We start from the raw sequence: 24,413 nt of genomic DNA, 5'->3' as shown, positions 1-24,413 counted from the left end.
CATTATTTAAACAGCAAGATCGGGATTGATATATAAACTCTACTGATTTGAACTCAAGCACTTGTTCCCTTAGGATAGTAGATAGAATCATGGAATGATACAGCGCAGGAGGCCATTCAACCCATTGTGCCTGGGCCGACTCTTTGTAAGAGCTATCCAATTAGTCCCACTCTCCTGCCCTTTCCCTATAGCCCTGCAATTTTTCCCTTGTCAAGTATTTATCCAATTCCCTTTTGAAAGTTATTATTGAAACTGCTTCCAGCACCCTTTCAGGCAGTGCATTCCAGATTCATAACAAGTCGCTGAGTAAAAAAGTTCTCATCTCGCCTCTTGGTTCTTTTGCCAATTACCTTAAATCTGTGTCCTCTGGTTACCCGCCCTTCTGCCACTGGAAACAATTTCTCCTCATTTACTCTATCAAAACCATTTGTGATTTTGAACACCTCTATTAAAATCACCCCATAACCTTCTATGCTCTAAGGAGAACAACCCCAGCTTCTCTAGTCTCTCCAAGAAACTGAAGTCCCTCATCCCTGGTACCATTCTAGTAAATCTCATCTGCACCCGTTCTAAGGCCTTGACATCCTTCCTAAAGTGTGGTGCCCAGAATTGGACACAATATTCCAGCTGGGGCCTAACCAGTGATTTATAAAGGTTTAGCATAACTTCCTTGCTTTTGTATTCTATGCCTCTGTTTATAAAGCCAAGGATCCAGTAGCTTTTTTAACAGCCTTCTCAACTTGCCCTGCCACCTTCAAAGATTTGTGTACATACACCCCCAGGCTGCTCTGTTTCTGCACCCCCTTTAAAATTGTACCATTTCGTTTACATTGCCTCTCCTCATTCTTCCTACCAAAATGCATCACTTCATACTTCTTAGCATTAAATTTCATCTGCCGTGTGTCTGCCCATTTCACCAGTCTGTCTATGTCCTCCTTACTATCCCCCTCACTTACTACATTTCCGAGTTTTGTGTCATGTGAAAACTTTGAAATTATTCCCTGTATACCCAAGTCCAGGGCCATTAGATCCATAAACTATCTATCAAACAATTGGGACCAGTGGACTAAATGGAATTAATGCAATATCTACATTTTACCAACCAGTGTTGCATTGCATCGGCCCATTAGCCACCTCTTGTGGCAAAAAAACCTGTGTTTTGGTGCTGCAACATCTTATGAAATGCCTGATACTACCAGGGATCAATGGGCCCAAAATTGTTCCTCTCCCGCAAATTCCTGTAACATCTTTTTTTATTTTTGGGATGTGGGCGTCGCTGGCATTTGTTGCCCATTCCTAGTTGCCATGAGAAGGTGGTGATACAGCTGAAGGGCTTGCTAGGCCACTTCAGAGAGCAGTTAAGAGTAACGACATTGGTGTGACACTGCAATCACATATAGACCAGAATGGGTAAGAACAGCAAGTTTCCTTTCCTAAAAGACATTTGTGAACCCATTGGGTTTTTACAACAATCTGCCAGCTTCATGGTCATTTTACTGATACCAGTTTTTTATTTCCAGAAATAAACTGTGTCCGAGGTGCGGCTGAAACCCCATTTACGTGTGTAAGTGGGGTCTCCAATGCATTTCCGGTGAAGTTACAGCAATGGAGTGGAGCAGCTCAGAGGGAATTTCGGGCCGTGCTTTCAAAATGTAGGAAAATTCAAGTAACACTTCTATCAAAAGAATTTTACCTTTGCCAAGGTCAAATGTGAAATAATCATCTCGGTCTCTGCTTGAGTCAAACTTAGTTCCATCTAACAGCACTCCAGTGTAGTGGACAGAGACCTTATCTCCTGTCATTGGGGTCTCATCACCGGTGCCTTCCTTTTTTACCAGCTGTGAAGGGGAAGGAAGGGAAAGATTAATGGTTAAATATGTTTTTAGGATTAAGGGCACAAGTAATCTAAAGTTATAAATGACCAAGTTGAAAAGTCATTGAAGGATTTTAACTGCAACCTAATAAAAATCTTTTAAGACTGTATCTGCTTACTCTAAGTTTTTCTCATTCTCCTATTATTCTCTGCTATCAGATCTTGTATGTCACAACAAAAAGGGACAATAACTTTGGTCAAATTTTTGAGCCTGTCAAAGTAAGGATGGCAATCTTCAGGAACGGAACATTTAAAAAATTTTAGACATCCAGAGTCATTGTTAAGCACTCCTATAGCATGGGTTCGATAGAGTAAAGCTCTCTCCACACTGACCTGACTGCGCTAATCAGAACTCTTATTGTTCCATTTTCATTTCTCATACAAGCCATCCTTATTGGATTACCCAATATTGTGGAATCACAGGCAGTTTTGCACTGTGGAACCTGCTTTAACTTGGTTGAGATTGCCTAAACACATTTTGCACTGGATCCTTACACCTAGCAGAGAGTTGATTTTCAGCTCATCAATCTGGGTTCGAAAAGGTGAAAGGACAGTGTACTAACCCACTGTACCACTTAGTGCCATACATTTTGCCCACTTATACTGGCTAAATTCTTCCACTGATAACCATTGGATATTTTTTCTCTTCGCCCTTTCTTGTGTTAGATCAGTTCTTAGACTCTAGGAGACAAGAACTGTTCAGGATGACTCTTCTGCATTATGCTCCCAAGGCATATAAAATGAAAAAAGTGCAGCATAAATTCATTAGGATATTACCAGGAATTAGATTACAGTTAGGAAGAGAAACTTGAGAAATCAGTTTTTCCTAATGCTGAGAAGCTTAAGGAATGACCTGATAGAGGTCTTCAAGTTTATGAATGGTTATAAGGTAGTGATATATGTAACAAGAAAAATCAAAAAAAGAATTAAATGGGGAAAAAGTTGTTGAAGCAAAGTCAGGAGTCCATTTTTTTCATAAAGGGAATCAGATAGGTAACTGAAAAAAGCAATACTGAAGTGTAATGGAAGTGAGCAAACAAGTGGAATTAGAATAGGTGTCTCACATAGACAGCACTGGCACAGACCTAATCAGCCAAATAGCCCATTTCTGTGCTATAACATTCTATGAGGGCATCTTTCCACACCAAAACAACTGACTTCAGGAACTCATCATATAAAGTATTGAGGGCATGAATATGCAGACCCCAGTTTGGAGATGGTTGCAATCCTTGTTGTTTTGAAAAATTGTTTAAAATAATTTTTCAAGCATACACTTCCCTTGTCTGTGATCTGGGATTGTTGCGACAGTATAGATACAGCTTTAGCCTATATCTAACCTAATCTGGGATTTTGCAGACACCCGGTACCTGAACTGGGAAACTATTCCATTACATTGCACATTGCCTTAGATGAACATCTGGGGCAGTAGGAATAAAGGAAGTTCTTAATTTTTAAAAATTAAGGTGTAGGGAGATCACCATATAAAGGTTTCAGGCCTGTGACAGCTTGTTGAACTCGTGGTTCCCTCCCTTCATCCTTCAACCTAAATATCAAGTTTGATCACCTGATGCTGCAATCCAGATCAACTGGTTCAGCTTGTTTCTTGGTTCCAAAACCCACCACTGTACTAAAATGTGTTAAATTTCATTGTGATGTTTAATTTTTAAAAAAATCCTTTCACTCTCTGAGATAAAAGGTATAGCAAGCGGGAATCCAGTGATTCGTGTGGGGACGAAATGGTAAGAGAAATAGTTGATCGACAAAAGGCGCTAGGACCTGTGAGAAGCCTACGGTAAACTCTGTTGCATTCAGTGGTCGGTTACTGTATGGAACATTCTGGAGAGCGCTGCCGGTATCTGCAATGTGGTGCAAGGGGGATTGGTGCAGAAGGAAGGTGCCTGGATGGAATTGGACCACTGGAGCTGAGACCCCACACAATATTCTAGTTGGAGATCATGTTCAACGCTCTGCAACGGCACCTTCCTGCCATTTAACCAGCTCAACACCAAATGCAAACCCGCCCTGGGACCCGGAGGAAAATGTAGTGGAAGACGGCGTATAATTAATTACAAGTCAATATCAGGGTGTGAGGCAGCTCATTAATATCACTGCATCCAATTCCATACGCTTGGATCAACCATTTTATAAACACTGGCAAATTGGCCTGAAATATACCTCATGCTTTCGTGGTTTAGATGGAAACACTTAAGGTACCGCGTGTATATGGTGACCTAAAGATAATTTCCTGCTATATGTTGCTTTCTTAAAAAAAGCGATGTTCAGACGTGATTTTTGGTCAAAGCTGGTGAGGATTTATAAGTTAACTTCGATTTCCCCCCCAATTATTTGAGCAGTTGGATTGTTGGCTGCTTAGTCCGGCTCTTACCTTCAGAACTCCTCCATCTTTCTTAGGACTGATATCCTCGCCCTCGATAGGGATCTGCTGCTCGAACTTCTCTTCTCCTGCAGTCATCGTTCTGATCACAACAGAATATTTCAGAAAGAGATTTTTGTTTAGATACAGGGACAGTTATAATATGCGGAATTTCTGCAGGCAGCCTGAACGTTACCGAAACTCTCGACGGTTTGCGAGTGTGATAATGGGAGGCGGGTCACAGAACTTTCCAGAGAGAAAAAAAACGCTGCAAAAAGATACGCCTACCTGCCTGCCTCTAGCACATGGCTCTCTCGCTCTGGAAAATACTGTACTGCGGATTAAACTGCCAACCAAATATTCCTCGTCTCCGGCTGGAGAACTCATTCACCTTCAGACTCAATCCAATCCTTGACTTAAATCCAAAACAAACCATGTCTAACTCCAGGCCGCATTCTATCTCCTTCTCTATTATAAATCTCAGCGTTGGTGAGCCCCCACCCACCCCATGACGTGGTCTGTTAGTCTCTTTGGTGGGGGGAAAAAGACCAGTTTCTACATGGGTCACTTTGATACACTGAGTTGTGTGCTTTGAAGCGTGGTTTGCAGTCTTGATTCCATTGTTTTGCTCCCGCCCCCACTCCCTTTTTGATAAACAAAAAGCAAAATGAAACTGCCGTGCTGACAATCTGAAACAAAAATAGTGCGAAGAACTGTATAGGTGTATAAGACACTCAATCTCCGTATCTGCAATTTGCAAAGCAGCATCTTTTTGTACTTGATTGTGACCTGATAAAGTGTAAATATTTTTCTGCAGCTGAATTATAATCAAGTTTGAAGTGTTATGCACAATTAATTGCAAAATAGTGCTTTAGTTTACAGGTCCTTTGTCCTCCCTACCAGTCACTGCAGAAAATGAAGACAGATGGCCTACTTCTAGGCCTTTCTTAGTGGTGTCCTGGTTGACTGAACTGTCACTATGGTGTTAATATGAGAGTGCTTCCTGGATAGACTGCTCACTATTCAATTAACTTTTGAATCTTAGTTTTGGGTTAGCAATTTATTGTGTTCACACTGGTGGCCATTGTGTTATCCTGGTCCTGAGCTGATTCCTCACCATTGTGATAACTGGTGTCCTTAGTTGTGGCGGTTTGTAAGGCTATAATGTGGTTTGGGTAGCATTACCTCATGTTTGCTTGAGGCAAAGTGATAGATGGCCATAATTGTCATAATCAGGCTGTCAATAAATATCAAAACCTAGTCATTGTGCTCTGCCTGATGTTAGCTCCTGCAACTTCTGCTCTTCCATTCAGATTCTCAGTACGGTCCAAACATTGTGGCTTTGGTCTTCTATGTGGTCTTTTTCTCATTTGCTAGCCATTCAATTGCTTTCCAAGGGATCCTCTTATAATTCATGATTTGTGAGCATTTAGAAATACATAGGTTAATCAAAATCGGCCAGGGTGGATATTTTAACGGCAAGTTGTCTTTGAAAAATTAGGTTTTTTTTTGAAGAAATGACTGAATAAATAAAAGGAATGCAGATGTGTGTATAGATTTTCAGATGTCCGATAAGGTGTTAGCAGGAGACTTTTTACAAAAATTCAGGTACATGGTATAAGAGGACACACAGCAACATGAATTCAAAGATGGTTACTGACACAAAACAAAGTTTTAGGATTAATGGGTGTTTCTCAGGTCGCAGAATGGTTAGAAGTGGTGTAGCCCTGTGGGTCAGTGTTGTGTCCACTTTTGTCCTTGGTATATATAAATGATTTGGACTTGGCCACAGGGACCAAAATATTGAAATCTGCTAATGACAGAAAAGTATTGTTTTGGTAAACAGTGAGGAGGACTGTAAAAGACTTCAGGAGGATATGGATTAGCAAAATGAGCAGAAAGGTGACATGTAATCTAATGTGGATGAAAAATAATACATTTTGGGAAGAAAAATAAGTAACGGGAGAATGCACTCAAAGGAAAGTGAAGGGTGTGGATGAACAGGGGAACATAGGGGTTTAAGGTAGGGTACGGTAGCATAGTGGTTATGTTACTGGACTAATAATCCAGAGTTATGAGTTCAAATCCCGCCACGGCAGCTGGGGAATTTAAATTCAATAAATTTAATTAAATTAATTAAATAAAATCTGGAATTAAAATACTAGTATCAGTAATGGTGGCCATGAAACTACCGGATTGTCGTAAAAACCCATCTGGTTCACTAATGTCCTTTAGGGGAGGAAACCTGCCGTCCTTACCCGGTCTGGCCTATATGTGACTCCAGACCCACAACAATCTGGTTGATTCTTAATTGCCCTCTGAAATGTACAGAGTCGGACAACACCAGGTTATAGTCCAACAGCTTTATTTGAAATCACAAGCTTTCGGAGCTTTGCTCCTTCGTCAGATGAGTGAAGGGTTCCATAAAGGCACCGCATATTCAGTCAGAGAACAATTACAGAAATCTTTCCAACTGTCTGTTATCACACCTCGGCAGAGAGATAATCACAGCAATCAAAGGAGTGGATGGTGTTCGGACAGGTTAGTCAGGGGCACATTACATCCAAGAATACTGAATACGCAAGGGGTCAGATAACAAAGACAGAGAAAGAGAGAATGACCAGTTGTATTAAAAACAGATAACTTTTTTTCACTGGTGGGGATACATGTAGCGTGACATGAACCCAAGTTCCCGGTTGAGGCCGTCCTCATGGGTGCGGAACTTGGCCAACATCCAGGCTTGGACTGATAAGTGGCAAGTAACATTCACGCAAGATAAGTGCCAGGCAATGACCATCTCCAACAAGAGAGAGTCTAACCACCTCCCCTTGACATTCAACGGCATTACCATCGCCGAATCCCCCACCATCAACATCCTGCGGGTCACCATTGACCAGAAACTTAACTGGACCAGCCATATAAATACTGTGGCTACGAGAGCAGGTCAGAGGCTGGGTATTCTGTGGCGAGTGACTCACCTCCTGACTCCCCAAAGCCTTTTCATCATCTACAAGGCACAAGTCAAGAGTGTGATGGAATACTCTCCACTTGCCTGGATGAGTACAGCTCCAACAACACTCAAGAAGCTCAACACCATCCAGGACAAAGCAGCCCGCTTGATTGGCACCCCATCCACCACCCTAAACATTCACTCCCTTCACCACCGGTGCACAGTGGCTGCAGTGTGTACCATCCACAAGATGCACTGCAGTAACTCGCCAAGGCTTCTTCGACAGCACCGTTCCTTCATTGTCGCTGGGTCAAAATCCTGGAACTCCCTTCCTAACAACACTGTGGGAGAACCTTCACCACACGGACTGCAGCGGTTCAAGGCGGCGGCTCACCACCACCTTCTCAAGGGCAATTCGGGATGGGCAATAAATGCCGGCCTCACCAGCGACGCCCACCTCCCATGAACGAATAAAAAATTACACAATTCTCTGAAGGTGCAACTGTGGGTGATAAATCCATTAAAAAGGCCACTAGTATTTGGGGTTTTATAAATAGGGGTGCAGAGTACAAGAGTAAAGAGGTGATGATAAATGTATACAAGGTAATGGTTAGTCCACGGTTGAAGTAATGTATGCAGTTTTGGAAAGGTCATTAACGTCAGAGAAGATACAACGTAGATTCACCAGCATGATGACAAGGATAGGAAACTATATAGTTGGAGAGACTGGAGATGCTGAGGCTATTTCCACTGGAGCAGAGAATGCCAAGAAGAAACTTAAGAGGTTTTTAAAACCAACATCACTAAAACAGATGATCTGGTCAGTGTTTGTGGGATCTTGCTGTGTGCCAATTAGCTACCATGTCTCCCTATATTACAACATGACTACACATCACAAGTACTTCGTTTTGTGTAAACTGCTTTGAAATGCCCTGAGGTTCAGAAAGGTGCTATATAAATGAAAGTTTGTTCCTTCAATTGAACTCTTCATGTGAAAGTGCTACCATTGAGCCAAGGCTGACACCTAATAGGGTGAATAAGGAAAGACCATTTCATTTGGTTGGGGAGTCAGTGATGAAGGGACCTCAAATCTCACCTGAGAATCAGAAGATTATGCGTTCAAGTCCCACTCCAAGATTTGAGCACACAATCTAGGCTGACACTTCAGTGCAGTACTCTTAAGTGCTGTCTTTTGGATGTGATGTTAAAATGAAGCCTCATCTGCTTTCATGCCCTCATCAGGGTCCAGCTCTCAGCACTATACACAAATACCGACTTAATAATAAACTTCTACATTTTCATCAACACAGGCCTTCAACCTGCCTTCTGCTTTGTTCTGGGGCTTTGATCCTTGAACTGTGCCTTGGTTTACAACATTTTCTGTACCTTTGCCTTTTGTTTTGTCTCTTCTCCAGAAAGTGATTGCATAGTACATCATAAACACTTCCAAACAGAACAGAGCATTTATTCACCTCTTTCTCACAACCCCAAAGCAAGGAAAGCCTATCATCACATGTAAGCTTTATCAATTCCAAAACCACAGAATTAAAAACAAACAGCAAATACTAAAAATATGAAATAAAGAAAATGCAAGTAAAATGATAGTAGGTCTTTCACTATCTGAAGAGAATAGATGGATTAACTTTTCAGATGTTGAACCTCATTTCGTGCATTTTGTGATTTTATTTCCCAATCCATTCACATACAATTCACTTCCATTCTATTCAAATGACTTCTTGCCCAGTTCCAAATATAAAGGTTGGGGGGAAAATAAATGCATGGAAAAAAACATAATCTTTGAAACCCACTGACACCTTGTGACATTCTACAGCAACCAACAAAGACTGACCTCTATCTTTAGGATTAAAATAGAAAATCTCACAGTTCGAGGACATATTAAGCAAAGGAACAAGCTTTCTACAATGGTTCAGTGGGTAAATGCATCATGTACTATCCGACTGAGCTATATGGAACAGGAAGGTCCCATGTTCAATTCCGAGCCTGTGCTTAGCCAGCAAATCTCTGTTGGTGTAGACGTGCAGACATTCCCGTTGGACATTGAATGCAAGCTGCGGAAGAGTGGAAAAGAGTCAGCAAGCGTCCTCCGTCGTCTGGCTGGGTGGGACAGTGTTCGCCTGGTTCCATTCTTATCTATCCAGTGGTAGCTGCAGCATCACCTGCAAAGGTTTCTCTTTCCACTCTGTTACCTCTGGAATCCCACAAGGATCTATCCATGGCCCTATCCTATTTCTCATCTACCTGCTGCCCCTTGAAATCATCCAAAAACACAACAGATTCAACATGCACGCTGACACACCCAGCTCTACCTCACAACCACTTCCCTTGACCCCTTCACTGTCTCTCATTTGTCACATCGCTTGTCTGATATCCGATTGTGCAAAAATTTCCTCCAACTAAACATTGGGAAGACTGAAGCCATTGTCTTTGGTCCCCGCTGCAAACTCCCTTTCCTAGCCACCGACTCCATCCCTCTCCCTGCCACTGTCTGTGGCTGAACCAGACTGTTTGCAACCTTGGCATTCTATTTGACTGAGATGAGCTTCCGACCACATATCCGCTCCACCACCAAGACCACCTACTTCCACCTCCGTTACATTGCCCGTCTCCGCCCCTACCTCAGCTTATCTGCTGCTGAAACTCTCATCCGTGCCTTTGTTACCTCTAGACTGGCCTATTGCAATGCTCTCCTGGCTGGCCTCCCATCTTCCACCCTCCATAAACTTGAGCTCATCCAAAACTCTGCTGTCCGTATCCTAACTCGCACCAAGTTCCGTTCTTCTGTGCTCGCTGACCTACATGGACTCCCGGTCCGGAAACGCTTCAATTTTAAAATTCTCCTCCTTGTTTTCAAATCCATCCATGGCCTCACCCCTCCCGACCTCTGTAATTTCCTCTAGCCCTACAACCCCTACAACTTTAATCTGTAACCTCATGGCCCGGCATATTCCTCACTCTACCATTACCAACAAGCCAGGGGATCAACCCTGGTTCAATGAGGAGTGTAGAAGAGCATGCCAGGAGCAGCACCAGGCGTACCTAAAAATAAGGTGCCAACCTGGTGAAGCTACAACTCAGGACTACATGCGTGCTAAACAGCGGAAGCAACGTGCTATAGACAGAGCTAAGCGATTCCACAACCAACTGATCAGATCAAAGCTCTGCAGTCCTGCCACATCCAGTCGTGAATGGTGGTGGACAATTAAACAACTAACGGGAGGAGGAGGCTCTGCAAACATCCCCATCCTCAATGATGGCGGAGTCCAGCACGTGAGTGCAAAGGACAAGGCTGAAGCGTTTGCAACCATCTTCAGCCAGAAGTGCCGAGTGGATGATCCATCTCGGCCTCCTCCCGATACCCCCACCATTACAGAAGCCAGTGTTCAGCCAATTCAATTCACTCCACATGATATCAAGAAACGGCTGAGTGCACTGGATACAGCAAAGGCTATGGGCCCCGACAACATCCCAGCTGTAGTGCTGAAGACTTGTGCTCCAGAACGAGCTGCGCCTCTAGCCAAGCTGTTCCAGTACAGCTACAACACTGGCATCTACCTGACAATGTGGAAAATTGCCCAGGTATGTCCTGTCCACAAAAAGCAAGACAAATCCAATCCGGCCAATTACCACCCCATCAGTCTGCTCTCAATCATCAGCAAAGTGATGGAAGGTGTCGTCGACAGTGCTATCAAGCGGCACTTATTCACCAATAACCTGCTCACCGATGCTCAGTTTGGGTTCCGCCAGGACCACTCGGCTCCAGACCTCATTGCAGCCTTGGTTCAAACATGGACAAAAGAGCTGAATTCCAGAGGTGAGGTGAGAGTCACTGCCCTTGACATTAATGCAGCATTTGACCGAGTGTGGCACCAAGGAGCCCTAGAAAAATTGAAGTCAATGGGAATCAGGGGGAAAACTCTCCAGTGGCTGGAGTAATAGCTAGCACAAAGGAAGATGGTAGTGGTTGTTGGAGGCCAATCATCTCAGCCCCAGGACATTGCTGCAGGAGTTCCTCAGGGCAGTGTCCTAGGCCCAACCATCTTCAGCTGCTTCATCATTGACCTTCCCTCCATCATAAGGTCAGAAATGGGGATGTTCGCTGATGACTGCACAGTGTTCAGTTCCATTAGCAACCCCTCAGATAATGAAGCAGTCCGAGCCCGCATGCAGCAAGACCTGCACAACATCCAGGCTTGGGCTCATAAGTGGCAAGTAACATTCGTGCAAGATAAGTGCCAGGCAATGACCATCTCCAACAAGAGAGAGTCTAACCACCTCCCCTTGACATTTAACTGCATTACCATTGTCGAATCCCCCACCATCAACATCCTGGGGGTCACCATTGACCAGAAACTTAACTGGACCAGCCATATAAATACCGTGGCTACGAGAGCAGGTCAGAGGCTGGGTATTCTGCGGCGGGTGACTCACCTCCCGACTCCCCAAAGCCTTTCCACCTTCTACAAGGCACAAGTCAGGAGTGTGATGGAATACTCTCCACTTGCTTGGATGAGTGCAGCTCCAACAACACTCAAGAAGCTCGACACCATCCAAGATAAAGCAGCCCGCTTGATTGGCACCCCATCCACCACCCTAAACATTCACTCCCTTCACCACCGGCGCACAGTGGCTGCAGTGTGTACCATCCACAGGATGCACTGCAGCAACTCGCCAAGGCTTCTTCGACAGCACCTCCCAAACCCGCGACCTCTACCACCTAGAAGGACAAGAGCAGCAGGCACATGGGAACAACACCACCTGCACGTTCCCCTCCAAGTCACACACCATCCCGACTTGGAAATATATCGCCGTTCCTTCATCGTCGCTGGGTCAAAATCCTGGAACTCCCTTCCTAACAGCACTGTGGGAGAACCGTCACCACACGGACTGCAGCGGTTCAAGAAGGCAGCTCACCACCACCACCTTCTCAAGGGCAATTAGGGATGGGCAATAAATGCCGGCCTTGCCAGCGACGCCCACATCCCATGAACGAATAAAAAAAAAATCCACCGAGATCTCTGCACTCCTCCAATTCTTGCCTATTGCGCATCATTGATTTTAATCGCTCCACCATTGGCGGCCGTACCTTCAGCTGCCTAGGCCCCAAGCTCTGGAATTCCCTCCCTAAACCTCTCAACCTCTCTATCTCTCTCTTCCTTTAAGACGCTCCTTAAAATCTACCTCTTTGACCATACCTGTCCTAATACCTCCTTATGTGGCTCGGTGTCAAATTTTGTTTGAAAACGCACCTGTGAAGCGCCTTAGGATGTTTTATTACGTTAAAGGAGCTATATAAATGCAAGTTGTTGTTGTTGTTTTTCCTTATTGTTTTCCAGTGACCCCTGCTGTAAAATGGTGTGGACAGCACTAGTTTTGACTGCAATGCCTCCACTGTTGAATAAACTATGAACACTCACTGGCCAGGCTCATATACGAAGGTTGGCCATACGGACATGATACTGAAGGACTGCTGTGGAACTCTATGCCAGAATAAGTTAGTTGCTTCAGGGGAGGAGGGAAGAAAAGGGACCATAACTGTAGGGGTGGGGGAAGAGAATTTTGAGAATGTTATTGCAACATTCGTAAAAAGCAACTGATCAAAAACATTTAAACTGCCTTTTCATCTCTGAAAAACACCTATTCATGGAAAAATAACCAATCACATTCCTGAATATTTTTTCAAAGCCATTTTAGTAACTAAGTTGGCTCCATATCCACTCTGCTATATATTTCCAAAATAACATACAAAAATAAAATTCTGAAAAATTACAAAACTTATTCCATTTTCCAATATTACCAATAAACTTTCTTCAACACAGGCCTCCTTGCCTTCAACCTGCCTTCTGCTTTGTTCTGGAGCTCTAATCCTTGAACTGGGCCTTGGTTTACAACATTTTCTGTACCTTTGTCTTTGTGGAACAAGAGCTCAGTGCACATCATTGCTGCTTTTTTGCCACTCTGCACCATGTGCATTTTGAATTGCAATGTTTGCTGGGTTTAATCGCATGTGCAATTAAGTCAAAATGAAAGGAGCAAAGAGGGAGGAGGAAATGAGTAAAGTGGAAGGAGAAAATAGACAAAAACCTAAAGGGGAAGTCATAAAATAAAGCAGGGAGAAGAAAAGAAAGAAGACAGAGAAGAAAAACAACCAGGTAAGTTTTTAAAAGAGCTATCCAAACTGTGCTCAATGTGAAGTGGCAAGGGTTCATTCCCCTTGACTCCTTGTGACGATTCTGTAAGTTCTACAGCTCCCTTTTACTTTTATCTTCAATTTATTTCTTTTTAAATTTTGAATTATGAGCAACACCACAGAAGATCTTTGTCTTTGCTAAATACAGCTATTAATGATATGTCATTTATGGCAAAAAAAATGTTGATGAGCGTTGGCAAGGCAATGTCCTGCAGCTAGGATACAAGTAGAAAGATAAACACTTCTAAGCGTAGGTGTGGGCTACTGTAATTTGCATTGGCAGACAATGCTGTAAAATTATATTCAAGGCATTGCTCATGGCTGTATGTAATCATAAAACACACAAATAGAAAAAAACTGCTGCTTCCCCACCTTGTACAGTCATCAGATGTAGCCATTGCAAGTTTGGCACCTACACACTACTGTTTAACTTGCAGGCAGGGTTACCAATTGAGTGGGACAGTGATCAATCTCACAAATATTTTTGGTCACACTTTCCCATCACCCTATTTATTTTTGGTCATTCTGTGAGCAGGATAAGCAAATTGGTGGACCTTCTGGTAGGTTCTTCCTGGCCAAATCTTCATCCACAGGTCCAGAATGTGCAAAATCACCAGGCAAGACTTCAAGTTTTCAAACCATAATTCACACCTAATGCCCCTTGAACAGCAACATGTGGTATCTAAGGGTTTGCTGGTTGCCTTTAGTGACCAGTCGACACTTAGTGGAATTTTTGATTTGATTCGATTCCCTCTGGGTTCACTCCTTTGGATTTATTATGTGTTAATTTTTTAAAAAATAATTTGGAAAGACCAAGCCTAACAGTAAGTTTCAGTTGTGTCATCTCTCAAGGGGAGGCGCCTACTTTCCTCCATGGGGGCCAGGCTCTGCTTTTAAACTGGCACACAAGACATGATACCTGCCAACCCCAACATAGTTATTCTTGTCCTGAACCTTTTCTCGTGGGGCAAATAACAATTCACCCTGACGCTACATTCTCAACCCTTCATTGGACTTTGTTCCCGTTATCCCCGGTCCTCTTAAGAATCTACCCAACCAGCTCCTCACAAACCCCACTTTCCCGCAATTAGCCATTCACTCTATAGATCAGCACCATTTTTTTTTGTCCTACGCCTAGCTTTCTAAGGAATCGGTCGTTCAGCTATGTGCGCGCTCTTTATCCAGTCTGACCACAGTACCATATCCCTCTCCATAATTCCATATACACGAAAAAACAGCCTTGTACCCTCCCACACCCCTCAATCCACCTTTGCTACCACTCTTAACATTAGAATCCTCACCCGCACTTGCTGGGACAGTTGCCGTAATTCACAACGCCGGATGTAGTGCTGTAAAAATCTGATTGACGGTGTCGCGCGTGGCCGGCTGTAACCATAGAAACGGCTCGAATCTCCCGTGCTGAGCTGAGCAGAGCTCGAGCACCAGAGTCGAGCCGGAGCCTTTGATGGAGCAAACGCCGCGGACTTTGCCCGGAGCTATGAGGTCCGTCAGTTACGTGGAGAGAGTGGCGCTGGATTTCACCGGAAACCTGTTCACACAGGCCATCTGCCTGGGAGACACCGACAACGACGGGGTAAATGAGTCCTCATTACCTGACGCGGCCTGGGAGACCGTTGGACCGAGAATTAGCAACACTTAGCTACAGGAACTGTACCTGTGAGAGGCCTGGACCCCCTATATTATAGGAACTGGACCAGTGACAGGCTGGGACTCCTTTTTTTTAAACAGGATCTGTACTAGTGACAGACTGGGTCCCCCTCTTTATTTACAGGATCTGTAGCCTTGACAGGCCGGGACCTCCTTTATTTACATGAACTATACTAGTGACAGGCGGGACCCCGTTATTTACAGGAACTGTACCAGTGACAGGCGGAACCCCGTTATTTACAGGAACTGTACCAGTGACAGGCTGGAACCTTCTCTATTTACAGGAATGTACCAGTGACAGGCCGGGTCCTCTTTATTTACAGGAACTGTACTAGTGACAGGCTTGGGTCCTCTTTATTTACAGGAACTGTATTAGTGACAGGCAGAACCACTTTTTTTCAGGAACTGTACCAGTGACAGCTGGAACCCATTCTATTTACAAGAAGTGTGTCAATGACAGGCAGCGAACCCCTTTATTTACAGAAACTGTACCAGTGACAGCAAGGGACCCCATTTATTTACAGGAACTGTACCAGTGACAGCAGGGGACCCCATTTATTTACAGGAACTGTACCAGTGACAGAAGGGGACCCCCATTTATTTACAGGAACTGTACTAATGACAGGCTGAGACACCCTCTATTTACAGGAATGTACCAGTGACAGGCCGGGTCCTCATCTTTATTTACATGAATTATACTAGTGACAGGTGGAACCCTCTCTATTTACAGGAACTGTACCAGTGACAGGCGGAACCACTTTTTTTTCAGGAACTGTACCAGTAACAGCCAGATCCCATCCTATTTACAAGAAGTGTACCAGTAACAGGCAGTGAACCCCTTCATTTAGGGGAAATGTACCAGTGACAGACGGGAACCCTTCTATTTACAGGAACTGCACCAGTGACAGGCTGGGACACCCTCTATGTACAGGAATGTACCTGTGACAGGCTGGATCCTCCTTTTTATTTACATGAACTATACTAATGACAGGCAGAATCCTCTATTTACAGGAACTGTACCAGTGACAGGTGGAACCACTTTTTTTTTATCAGGAACCGAACCAGTGACAGCCGGAACCCATCCTATTTACAAGAAGTGTACCAGTGACAGGCAGGGAACCCCTTTATTTGCAGGAAATGTTCCAGTGACAGATGGGACCCCTTCTATTTACAGGTAATGTAGCAGTGACAGGCTGGCGCACCCTCTATTTACAGGAACTGTACCAGTGACAGACTGGGACCCCATTTATTTACAGAAACTGTACCAGTGACAGCAGGGGACCCCATTTATTTACAGGAACTGTACTGGTGACAGGCTGGGACACCCTCTATTTACAGGAACTTTACCAGTAGCAGGTTGGGAACCTCACTATTTACAGGAACTGCACCAGTGACTGGAGGCGGCCCGTTCTATTTACAGGAACTGTAACAATGACAGCCAGAACCCCCTTTATTTACAGGAAATGTACCAGCGATAGACAGGGTCCCTTCAATTTACAGGAACTGTACCATTGACAGGCAGGGACACCCTCTATTTACAGGAACTTTACCCGTAACAGGCTGGGAACCTCACTATTTACAGGAACTGTACCAGTGACTGGCTGGCACACCCTCCATTTATAGGAACTGCATCAGTGACAGACCGGGGTCCCATCAATTTACAGGAACTGTGCCAGTGACAGCCGGAACCCCCTCTATTTACAGGAAGTGTACCAGTGACAGGCAGGGATCCCCTTTATTTACAGGAAATGTACCAGCGATAGACGGGGTCCCTTCAGTTTACAGGAACTGCACCAGTGACAGACCAGGGTCCCATCAATTTACTGGAACTGTACCAGTGACAGGCCGGGACCATCTCCACTTACAGGATGTGTACCAGTGATGGGCAGGGACCCACTTTATTTCACACGAACTGTACCAGTGACGGGCGTAACCCCTTTTATTTACAGGAACTGCAACAGTGACAGGCTAGGACACCCTCTATGTACAGGAATGTACCTGTGACAGGCTGGATCCTCCTTTTTATTTACATGAACTATACTAATGACAGGCAGAATCCTCTATTCACAGGAAATGTACCAGTGACAGACCGGGTCACCTATTTACAGGAACTGTAGCAGTGATAGGCGGGGATCCCTTCTATTTACAGGAACTGTAGCAGTGACAGCCTGGGAACCACTCTATTTACAGGAACTGTACCAGTGATAGGCTGGGACCTCCACTATTTCCAGGAACTGCACCAGTGATATGCGGATTCCGCCCTCTATCTACAGGAACTGGCCAAGAGACAGGCCAGGACACCTCCTATCCTTCTATTTACAGGAATTGTAGCAGTGACAGGCCGGGACACCTTCTATTTACAGGAACTGTACCAGTGATGGGGGGACCCCTTATGTTTACAGGATCTGTACCAGTGACAGGAGGAGACCCCTTCTCTTTACAGGAACTGTACCAGTGATGGGGGGACCCCTTATGTTTACAGGATCTGTACCAGTGACAGGAGGAGACCCCTTCTCTTTACAGGAACTGTACCAGCAACAGGTCAGGACTCCCTTTATGTACAGGAACTGTACCAGTCACAGGCCGGGACACCTATTTACAGGAACTGTACCAGTGACAGGCTGGGACACCTTTTATTTACTGGAACTGTAGCAGTGACAGACGGGAACCCCTTTTATTTACATGATTTGTACCAGTGGCTGGCTGGGAACCTATCTATTTGGAGGAACTGTACCATGGATAGGCAGGGACTCCCTTTATTTACAGGAACTGCATGAGTGACAGGCAGGGACCCCTTCTGTTTACAAGAACTGTACCAGTGACAGGCGGAACCACTTCTACTTATAGGAACTGTACCAGTGACAAGCTGGATGCGTCCTCTCTTTATAGGAACTGTACCAGTCACAGGTCGAGACTCCCTTTATTTACAGGAACTGCACCAGTAACAGGCTTGAACTTGCTTTATTTACAGGAACTGTACCAGCAACAGGTCAGGACTTTATGTTCTGGAACTGCACAAACGATAGGCAGGGTCCCCAACCAGAATCAGACGGGACCCCTTCTATTTCCAGGAACTGTACCAGTGACAGGCAGGGTTCCCTTTATTTACAGGAAATATACCAGTGACTGACAGGACCCCTTCTATTTATAGGAAATGTACCAGTGAACAGTCGAGACACCCTCTATTTTCAGGAACTGTACAAGTTACAGGCAAATACCCCTTTGATTTTCAGGAACTATACCGGTGACAAGCAGGCAACCTCTCTAGTCACAGGAATTGCCCCAGTGACAGGCTGGGGCCCTCTCTATTTACAGGAACTGCACCAGAGATTGGCTGGGACACCGACTATTTACAGGAACTGCCCCAGTGACCGGCAGGGACACTCACTATTTACAGGAACTGTACAAGAGACTGGCCGGGACACGCTTCAGTTACAGGAAATGTGCCAGTGACTGATGGGACCCCTTCTATTTACAGGTAATGCACCAGTGACAGGCTTGAACTCACTTTATTTATAGGAACTGTACCAACAACAGGTCAGTACTCCCCTTATTTACAGGAACTGTGCCAGTGACAGGAGGTGACCCCTACTGTTTACAGGAATTGTACCAGTGACAGGCTGGCAACCTCTCTATTTGCAGTAACTGAACTAGTGACTGGCGGGGATCCTCTCTATTTACAAGAATTGTACCAGTGACAGGTGAAATCACTTCTATTTACAGGAACTGTACCAGTGACTGGGTCCGCCCGCTATTTATAGGATCTGTACCAGTTACGGGGGGGAATCCCTTTATTTACAGGAAATGTACATGTGACTGACGGGAACTGTTCTATTTACAGCAACTGTACCAGTGAAAGGGGGAACCACTTCTATTTACAGGAACTGTACCAGTAACAAGCTGGGAACTTCTCTATTCATGGGAACTGTACCAGTGACAGGCTGGGTCCGCCCTCTACTTACAGGAACTGTACCAGTCACAGGTCGAGATTCCCTTTATTACAGGAACAGTTACAGACGGGAGTCCCTTTGTTTACAGGAAATGTACCAGTGACTGAAGGGACCCCAACTACTTGCAGGAAATGTACCAGTGATAGATCGGTACACCTTCTATTTACAGGTAATGCACCAGTGACAGGCTTGAACTCACTTTATTTATAGGAACTGTACCAGCAACAGGTCAGCACTCCCTTTATTTACAGGAACTGTACCAGTGACAGGCCGGGACACCTATATACAGGAACTGTACCAGTGACAGGAGGAGACCCCTTCTGTTTGCAGGAATTGTACCAGTGACAGGCTGGGAACCTCTCTATTTGCAGGAGTTGTACCAAGGATAGGATGGGACTCCCTTTATTTCTAGGAACTCCATGAGTGACAGGCAGGGTCTCCTTCTATTTACAGGAACTGTAGCAGTGACAGGCGGGGACCCTTTGTATTTACAAGAACTGTACCAGTGACAGGTGGAACCACTTCTGTTTACAGGAACTGTACCAGTAACAAGCTGGGAACTTCTCTATTCACGGGAACTGTACCAGTGACAGGATGGGTCCGCCCTCTATTTATAGGAACTGTACCAGTCATGGATCGCGACTCCCTTTATTACAGGAGCTTGACCAGTTACAGGCAGGGATCCCTTTATTTACAGGAAATGTACCTGTGACTGATGGGACCCCTTCTGATTACAGGAAATGTACCAGTGACAGGTCAGGACACCCTCTATTTTCAGGAACTGTACCAGGGACAGGCTTGAACTCGCTTTATTTACAGGAACTGTGCCAGCAACAGCTTAGGACTTCTTTATGTACAGGAACTGCACAAGTGACAGGCAGGCTCCCCAACCAGTGATAGACGGGACCCCCTCTATTTCCAGGAACTGTAATAGTGACAGGCAAGTACGCCTTTGATTTACAGGAGCTATACCAGTGACAGGTAGGCAGCCTCTCTATTCACAGGAACTGCCCCAGTTTCAGGCTGGGGCCCTCTCTATTTACAGGAACTGTACCAGACACTGGCCGGGGCACCTTCTATTTACAGGAACTGCTCCAGAGACAGGCGGAGACTCCCTCTATTCACAGGAACTGTACTAGTGACAGGTGGGGACCCTCTCTATTTACAGGAATTGTACAAGCGAAAGGCAAATACCCCTTTCATTTACAGGAACTGTATCAGTGACAGGCAAGGTGCCTCTCTGTTTATAGGAACTGTACCAGTGACGGGTTGGGACCCTCTCTATTTACAGGAACTGTATCAGTGACAGACAAGGACCCACTCTTTACAGGAACTGTAACAGTGACAGGCTGGGGCCGCCCTCTATCTACAGGAACTGTACCAGTGACATGCTTGAACTCGCTTTATTTACAGGAACTATATCAGCATCAGGTCAGGACTTCCTTTATGTCCAAGAACTGCACGAGTGACAGGCAGGGTCCCCAAACAGTGACAGACCGGGACCCCTTCTATATACAGGAACTGTAACAGTTACAGACAGGGACCCTCTCTATTTACAGGATCTGTACCAGTGACAGTGGGGGGGACCCTTCTATTTACAGGAACTATACGAATGACAAGCAAGTACCCCTTTGATTGACAGTCTGGGGCCCTCTCTATTTACAGGAACTGTATCAGCGACAGGCCGGGACCCCCTCTATTTACAGGGACTATACCAGTGCCAGGCTTGAACTTGCTTTATTTACAGGAACTGTACCAGCAACAGGTCAGGACTCCCTTTATGTACAGGAACTGCATGAGTGACAGGCAGCGTCCCCTACTTGTGACAGGCCGAGACCCCTTCTATTTACAGAAACTGTACAAGTGACAGGCAGGTGCCCCTTTAATTTATAGGAACTATACCAGTGACATGCAGGGACACTGTTTATTTACAGGAACTGCCCCAGTGACGGGCAGGGATGCCCTCTATTTACAGGAAGTGTACCAGTGACAGGCTGGATTGCTCTCTATTTACAGGAACTGTGCCAGTGAAAGGCCGGTACACCCTCTATTTACAGGAACTGTACCAGCAACAGGTCAGGACTCCCTTTATGTACAGGAACTGCATGAGCGACAGGCAGGGTCCCCAACCAGTGACAGGCGGGACCCCTTCTGTTTACAGGAACTGTACCAGTGACAGGTGGAACCACTTCTATTTACATGAACTTACCAGTGACAGCCTGGGACACCTATTTTCAGGAATTGTAGCAGTGATAGGTGGGGAACCTCTCTATTTACAGGAACTGTACCAGTGACAGGCCGAGATACCTATTTACAGGAACTGTGGCAGTGACAGGTGGAGAACCTCTCTATTTACAGGAACTGCACCAGTGACAGGCTGGGTCCAGCCTTTATTGATAGGAACTGTACCAGTCACAGGTCAGGACCGCCTTTGTTTACAGGAACTATACCAGTTATAGGCGAGGATCCCTTTATTTACAGGAAATATACCAGTGACTGACGGGACTCCTTCTATTTACAGGACCTGTACCAGTGACAGGATTGAACTGGCTTTATTTACAGGAACTGTACCAGCAACAGGTCAGGACTCCCTTTATGTACAGGAACTGCACAAGTGATAGGCAGGGTCCCCTGCTATTTACAGGAACTGTAACGGTGACAGGTGGGGACCCCCTCTATTTACAAGAACTGTACCAGTGACAGGCTGGTAACCTCTCCATTAACAGGAACTGTACCAGTGACAGCCCGGGACACGTTTTATTTATAGGAACCGTACCAGTGACAGGCTGGATTTGCCCTCTTCAGGAACTGTACCAGTCACAGGTCAGCATGCCAATTTACAGGAACTGTACCACTGACATGCAGGGACTCTATATTTACAGGAACTGTACCAGTGACAGGCTGGGTCCGCCCTCTCTTTACAGGAACTGTGCCACTGACAGGTCGAGACTTCCTTTATTTACAGGAAATGTACCAGTGACAGACCGGGTCAAGCTCTATTTACAGGAATTGTACCAGTGACAGGCTGCAAAACTCTTTATTTACAGGAACTATACCAGTGACAGGCCGGGATACCCTCCAATTACAGGAACTGTACTAGCGACAGGCCAGGACCCTCTCTGTCTACAGGAACTGTAGCAGTCACATTTCGGGACTCCCTTTATTTACAGGAACTGTACTAGTTACAAGCTGGGAAGCTGTCTACTTACGGGAACTGTACCAGTGACAGGCCGGGACACCGGTACAGATCCTGTAATGAGAGGGTCTGAGGGGAGATTGAGTAGAATGGGCCTATATTCTCTGGAGTTTAGAAGAATGAGAGATGATCTCATTAAAATTCTTTGATGGCTTGACAGGCTAGATGCTGAGAGGCTGTTTCCCCTGGCTGGAGAGTCTAGTACTAGGGGGATAGTCTTAGGATAAGGGGTCGGACATTTAGGACTGAGATGAGGAGGGATTTCTTCACTCAGAGGGTTGTGAATCTTTGGAATTCTCTAACGCAGAGGGCTTTGGATGCTCAGTCGCTGAATATATTCAAGAATGAGTTTGATAGATTTTTGGACTCTAAGGGAATCAAGGGTCATGGGGATCGGGCGGGAAAGTGGAGTTGAGGTCGAAGATCAGCCATGATCTTATTGAATGGCGGAGCAGGCTTGAGGGGCCATGTGGCCTACTCCTGCTCCTATTTCTTATGTTCTTATGACACCTATTTACTTGAACTGTAACAGTGACAGGAGGGGACCCCTTCTATTTCCAGGAACTGTATGAGTGTTAGGCAGGTTGATTTCTGTATTCACATGAACTTATTTACAGGAACTGTAGGTTCCTGTATAAAGGATCCCCATTATTTACAGCAAATGCACCATTGATAGACGGGACCCCTTCTATTTACAGGAACTGTAAGAGTGGCAGATGGGACCCCTTGTATTTGAAGGAACTGTACCAGTGACAGGCGCAACCACTACTATTTACAGGAACTGCACGAGTGGCAGGCTGGGAACCCCTCTATTTACAGGAACTGTACCAGTGACTGGCTGGTATCCCCTTTGTTTACAGGAAATGTAACAGTGACAGACAGAACCCCTTTTTAGAGTACTGTACCACTGAGAGGCAGGGACACTCTATTTACAGGAACTGTAACAGTCACAGGTCGGGACTCCCTTTATTTACAGGATCAGTACCAGTGACAGGCAGAGAGCCTCTCTCTTTGCAGGTACTGCACCAGTGACAGACAGGGATCCCCTTTATTTACAGGAAATTTACCAGCGACGTATAGGTCCCCTTCTGTTTACAGGAAACGTACCAGCGACAGATGGGACCCCTTAAATTTAAAGGAACTGTACCAGTCACAGGTCGGAACTCCCTTTATTTACAGGAACTGTACTAGTGACAGGCTGGGAACCTCTCTATTTACAGGAACAGTACCAGTGACGGGCATGGATCTCTATTACGTACAGGAAATGTACCAGCGACAGACAGGATCCCTTCTATTTAGAGGAAATGTAGCAGTGACAGACTGGTATCCTTCTATTTATAGGAACTGTACCAGTGAAAGGAAGGACCCTCTCTATTTACAGGAATTGTACCAGTGATAGGCTGGGAACTTCTCTATTTACAGGAACTGTACCAGTGACAGGCAGGGACGCCCTCTATTTGTAGGAACTGTACCATTGAAAGGCTGGGACCTCTATTTACAGGAACTGTACCAGCGACAGGCAGGGATCTCCTTTATGTACAGGAAATGAACCAGCGACAGACCCCTTCTGTTTACAGGAAATGTACCAGTGACAGGCCGGTATACCCTCTATTTACAGGAACTGTACTAATGACAGGCAGGTATCCTCTTTGTTTACAGGAAATGCATCAGCGACAGATGGAACCCCTTTAATTCACAGAAACTGTATGAGTGACAGGTTGGGACCCCTTCTATTTACAGGAATAGTACCAGTGACAGGTCGGAACTCCCTTTATTTACAGGAACTTCATGAGTGACAGGCAGAGACCCTCTCTATTTGCAGGTACTGCACCAGTGACAGACAGGGATCCCCTTTATTTACAGGAAATTTACCAGCGACACATAGGTCCCCATCTGTTTACAGGAATTGTACCAGTGGCATGCTGGGAACCTCTCTGTTTACAGGAACTGTATCAGTTATAGGCTGGGACCTCCTCCATTTACATGAACTCTACCAGTGACAGGCAGGGATCCTCTTTATTTATAGGAAATGTACCAGCGACCGAAGAGACCCCTTCTATTTAAAGGAACTATACCAGCGACAGGCCGGAACATCCTCTGTTCACAGGAACTGTAGCAGCGACAGGCAGGGACTCCCTTTATTTACAGGAACTCCACAAATGACAGCTCAGGGCCATCTCTATTTACTGGAACT

The 24,413-nt window shown here is 45.2% G+C and overlaps 2 protein-coding genes across 7 annotated transcripts in view; one reads left to right on the top strand and one right to left on the bottom strand.

Moving 5' to 3' along the window:
* The window catches only part of LOC137334741 (peptidyl-prolyl cis-trans isomerase FKBP4-like), a 35,531-nt gene extending 20,715 nt beyond the window's left edge, over nt 1–14,816 (bottom strand). For 2 of the 3 annotated variants that reach the window (XM_067999658.1, XM_067999659.1), the window contains exons 1-3: nt 14,707–14,816; nt 4,260–4,350; nt 1,694–1,838 (exon numbers count right to left, since the gene is read on the bottom strand). In XM_067999658.1, coding sequence (XP_067855759.1) covers nt 1,694–1,838; nt 4,260–4,350; nt 14,707–14,801 — 331 coding nt within the window. In that variant the 5' untranslated portion in view covers nt 14,802–14,816. Of the gene's footprint in view, nt 1–1,693; nt 1,839–4,259; nt 4,351–4,535; nt 4,663–14,706 lie in introns of those variants that run through there. The other variant, XM_067999660.1, reaches the window with a different exon arrangement.
* itfg2 (integrin alpha FG-GAP repeat containing 2) overlaps nt 14,795–24,413 on the top strand; it is an 86,601-nt gene continuing 76,982 nt past the window's right edge. For 2 of the 4 annotated variants that reach the window (XM_067999662.1, XM_067999663.1), the window contains exon 1: nt 14,795–14,999. In XM_067999662.1, the coding sequence (XP_067855763.1) occupies nt 14,871–14,999 (129 nt within the window). In that variant the 5' untranslated portion in view covers nt 14,795–14,870. Of the gene's footprint in view, nt 15,000–18,344; nt 18,552–24,413 lie in introns of those variants that run through there. The other 2 variants (XM_067999661.1, XM_067999664.1) reach the window with 2 other exon arrangements.

This window comes from Heptranchias perlo, chromosome 18, assembly GCF_035084215.1.
Source record: "Heptranchias perlo isolate sHepPer1 chromosome 18, sHepPer1.hap1, whole genome shotgun sequence".
NCBI classification, from domain to species: Eukaryota; Metazoa; Chordata; class Chondrichthyes; order Hexanchiformes; family Hexanchidae; genus Heptranchias; species Heptranchias perlo.
The sequence above is the reverse complement of the archived record's forward strand: the minus strand, read 5'-3'. Positions and strand labels throughout refer to the sequence as shown.